The sequence below is a fragment of the Papaver somniferum genome, chromosome 2 (genome assembly GCF_003573695.1).
Source record: "Papaver somniferum cultivar HN1 chromosome 2, ASM357369v1, whole genome shotgun sequence".
NCBI classification, from domain to species: Eukaryota; Viridiplantae; Streptophyta; class Magnoliopsida; order Ranunculales; family Papaveraceae; genus Papaver; species Papaver somniferum.
The window spans coordinates 209,261,269-209,264,299 of NC_039359.1; the positions used below are offsets into that span (position 1 = coordinate 209,261,269).

Consider the following 3,031-nt stretch of genomic DNA (forward strand, 5'->3'; position numbering starts at 1 on the left):
TGTTGAGCAAAACTATATATGCCGACAACTGTGGTACTTGAAAACTAGTACAAATATTTGAAGTGCCAGAGTCGATATTGTGTATAATTTTTGACTACGCCGACCGCTTGTAGGTGTAAGTGTGGTTCTGTGAGCATTAGCATTCACTCGATCAACAAACTCAAAAGAGAGTTGGTGGCAGTTTGTCATTTTTGAATTTTAGGATACCCCTTATCCTGTTACCCTTAATGGGACCATATGTATATCAGCCCTCAGCTAATATTGACAGTCCCCAATCAAGGTTCGTTCAAAAGACTTTTGAGACAACAACTAAAGTGAGTGAAGTATCTGACAGACCAATCATGGCTTCATCAGGTTGTATCATTCCTGTTATGCTGTCTTTCTGTCTTTGTTATTGCATGTAATTATATGTTGATTCACGTTGTGACATTTCTGTTATGTTGTCTTTCTGTCATTGTTATTGCATGTAATTATATGTTGATTATAGAATTAACATATTGATTTGTTTATGTTTTGTATAAATTTATTATTTCCATGGATTTGGAGTGCATTTTACCCTTCGCTTAAACATCCCAAACTTTTGATCGAGAGAATCAAACGAAACTGTAAGACTATGATGTTGGTGGAAATTGAATTGGCGGTGTTTTTCACCTCTAGTATTTTCTCTCCAAATCGAAACACCATTACATTGCACCAAAGCATAGCAGAAATTCTGGATTCTAGCTTGTGGATGTAATTTTAAATGTTGTGAGGAATACTGCAACACAATATTGCAATGGATGAACAATCGGCAGTTTCTTGTTTGTTGTCGCCACTTCTATTTGCTACATCATATTTATGTACGTCTTGCAAAACCTTTTCTGTTACTCAAAAGATTTCACAGCCAGCATTAGCTAGCTATTTGTGAAACACTACAGAGTGGCAGTGCTAGAATCGTAAATTCCAATGCAAATTTATTCATCTTGCTAATTACCATTTAGTTTTTATTCTTGAATCGCTGATTATTGAAATGACAAGATTGAATATTGAGAAAAACAACAACATAGGAGGCTAAAATTGAGTGAGAACATGCAGGTAGAAATTATAAGAAGTTTCTTTTTATTGTATTAGACTATTAGGAATTGCAAAACGTCATCAAGTGCAAATATAAGGTTACATGCATGAGCATCATAATAAATCAAGTATATTTCTAAGTTTATTCTTAAGTAGGAAGAATTGTAACCGGAATTCATTGATTTTCAGTCTAGTTGTCCATCCAAAACTGAGATTGGAGATAATCGACCACTTTCTTATCAACTTGGAAAGCCTTGGCAAGAACATCATCACTAATGGGCGCTTTTGATCCGAAAACGGCATTAGCAATTGTGATTACGCCAGGATTTTGGATACTTAGTGCGGCAAGAGCAACAGCTGGAATTTTCCCCACATTCGCTTGAAAATGAATGAGTCCGACGGGGAATACAAATACATCTCCCTTGTGAAGCACTTTCGTGAAGAGTTTGTTTTCTGGATTTGATGTCACGAATCCTACATGCAGAGTACCTTCCAAAACAACTAAAATCTCGGTGGCTCTTGGGTGTGTATGTGGTGGGTTAAGGCCATATGGTGCATAATCAATACGAGCCATGGAGATACCCAGAGTGTTAAGTCCAGCAATTTGAGCAACATTAGCCTGTGTGACAACGGACCCAACTGGGCTCTTAATTACTCCTGGTTTATTAAATCGTGGAAGAAAGAAATCTTCTGGCACAGCAAGTGCTGGGTCTTTACAAAATAATCCGTTCACAAACACTGTAATCAAAACAGATTTGAGATATCAGAGTCAGTTATTAATTTATGCACAACATAACACATTAACATGACATGGATCGAGGGAGTGATGAGGATATATAGGTGGCTTAGAGCTCCATCATGTAAAGCATTCATCATTCGATCGGTAATCTCAGCGGGATGCTTATGTTTAATTTACATGAAAAACTAGGTAATTTAAATACATATACAAGTAAAGTGCACATACCAGCTGCATTGGGATTTTTAGCAGCAACACAAAAGTCTTGTAGGGATCCTGGATCAGTAGCAATCGCGAAGGAACAAACCAAAGCAAAAAAAAAGACTACAAAGAGAGAACCCATGGAGCTTTTCATTTTCTCGTCTGTTTTAGTGGAACAAGAAGAATTTGATTCAAGTTATTGCAGTTCTTGTTACTGAGAGATTGAAGTTAAGTTGATGAGATTTCTAACTAGGGATATGTACTCCTATTTATATAGAGTGAAGAAATAGATTTTCCTTGAAATGGTCTTAGCTCCGTATGTTTAATATATTTGGTTGTTTGAATTTGTCCGCGACACTTTTGAGAAATGTTCTTGGTCGTTTGAGTGAGAAGACTTCCCAGCCTCAGACAAACAATTTAATCTAGATACATTTAAGAAAATGGGAAGTATTTATTTTCTGACTGTGTGGACACATGAACTACGCGGGGTCCGAATGCCCGCAATCAATTGTTGAAGTCTAAAGAGATTACGATGATGATACCCTGATGTGGGTTCATTGGCTCAAAACCCGCGGGTTTATCATGGCCTCCTCCAACTTCCCCATGCGTAGCGATTATGCATGGGGTACAAATATAAAAGGAAAACAACATATATCTTCATTGCACCTGTGATCTTCACTTCTGTCAGTCTTTATTGCACCTGGGATCTTCCCCTGTTCGTTTCTTCTACTTGCTGTTTTTGCCGGTGAGTTTTTCTTGATTTCACTGTGAATTTTTTGTTTCTTGCCGTGTTGAATTGATTTCTTCCCCTGCTATTGTTGTTCCTTGTTTGTGATGAAGAACTCTTTCTGATGCTTGTATACTAGTTTGCCCCTGTTCTTCATCTTAAATTAAGGCAGCCATTACTTCGAGGGTGGAGTATTGAGATTGTATCCTAATTTTAGGGTTGGTATGTTGTCGTGGTTGTATTGCTATGAATGTGTTGTTTTTTTTTTTTTTTTTTTTTTTTTTTTTTTTTTTTTTTTTTTTTTTTTTTTTTTT

At 36.7% G+C, this 3,031-nt stretch overlaps 1 protein-coding gene across 1 annotated transcript; it reads right to left on the reverse strand.

Annotated features, from left to right (window-relative positions):
- Nucleotides 1-1,103: 1,103 nt before the first annotated feature.
- Nucleotides 1,104-2,211, reverse strand: LOC113354468 (putative germin-like protein 2-1). Its single transcript, XM_026597795.1, has 2 exons — nt 2,018-2,211; nt 1,104-1,791 (listed from the first exon to the last, which is right to left on the reverse strand). The coding sequence occupies exons 1-2, from the start codon at nt 2,142-2,144 to the stop codon at nt 1,244-1,246; spliced, it is 675 nt and encodes a 224-aa protein (XP_026453580.1). The 5' UTR covers nt 2,145-2,211; the 3' UTR covers nt 1,104-1,243.
- Between the last annotated feature and the right edge of the window lie 820 nt (nt 2,212-3,031).

Excerpts from the sequence above, each read along its gene's own strand:
- LOC113354468 (XM_026597795.1), bottom strand. The coding sequence starts at position 2,144 with ATGAAAAGCTCCATGGGTTCTCTCTTTGTAGTCTTTTTTTTTGCTTTG. Across the intron at positions 1,792-2,017 it reads TAAAAATCCCAATGCAGCTG|TGTTTGTGAACGGATTATTT; the intron begins GTATGTGCACTT and ends TTTTGATTACAG.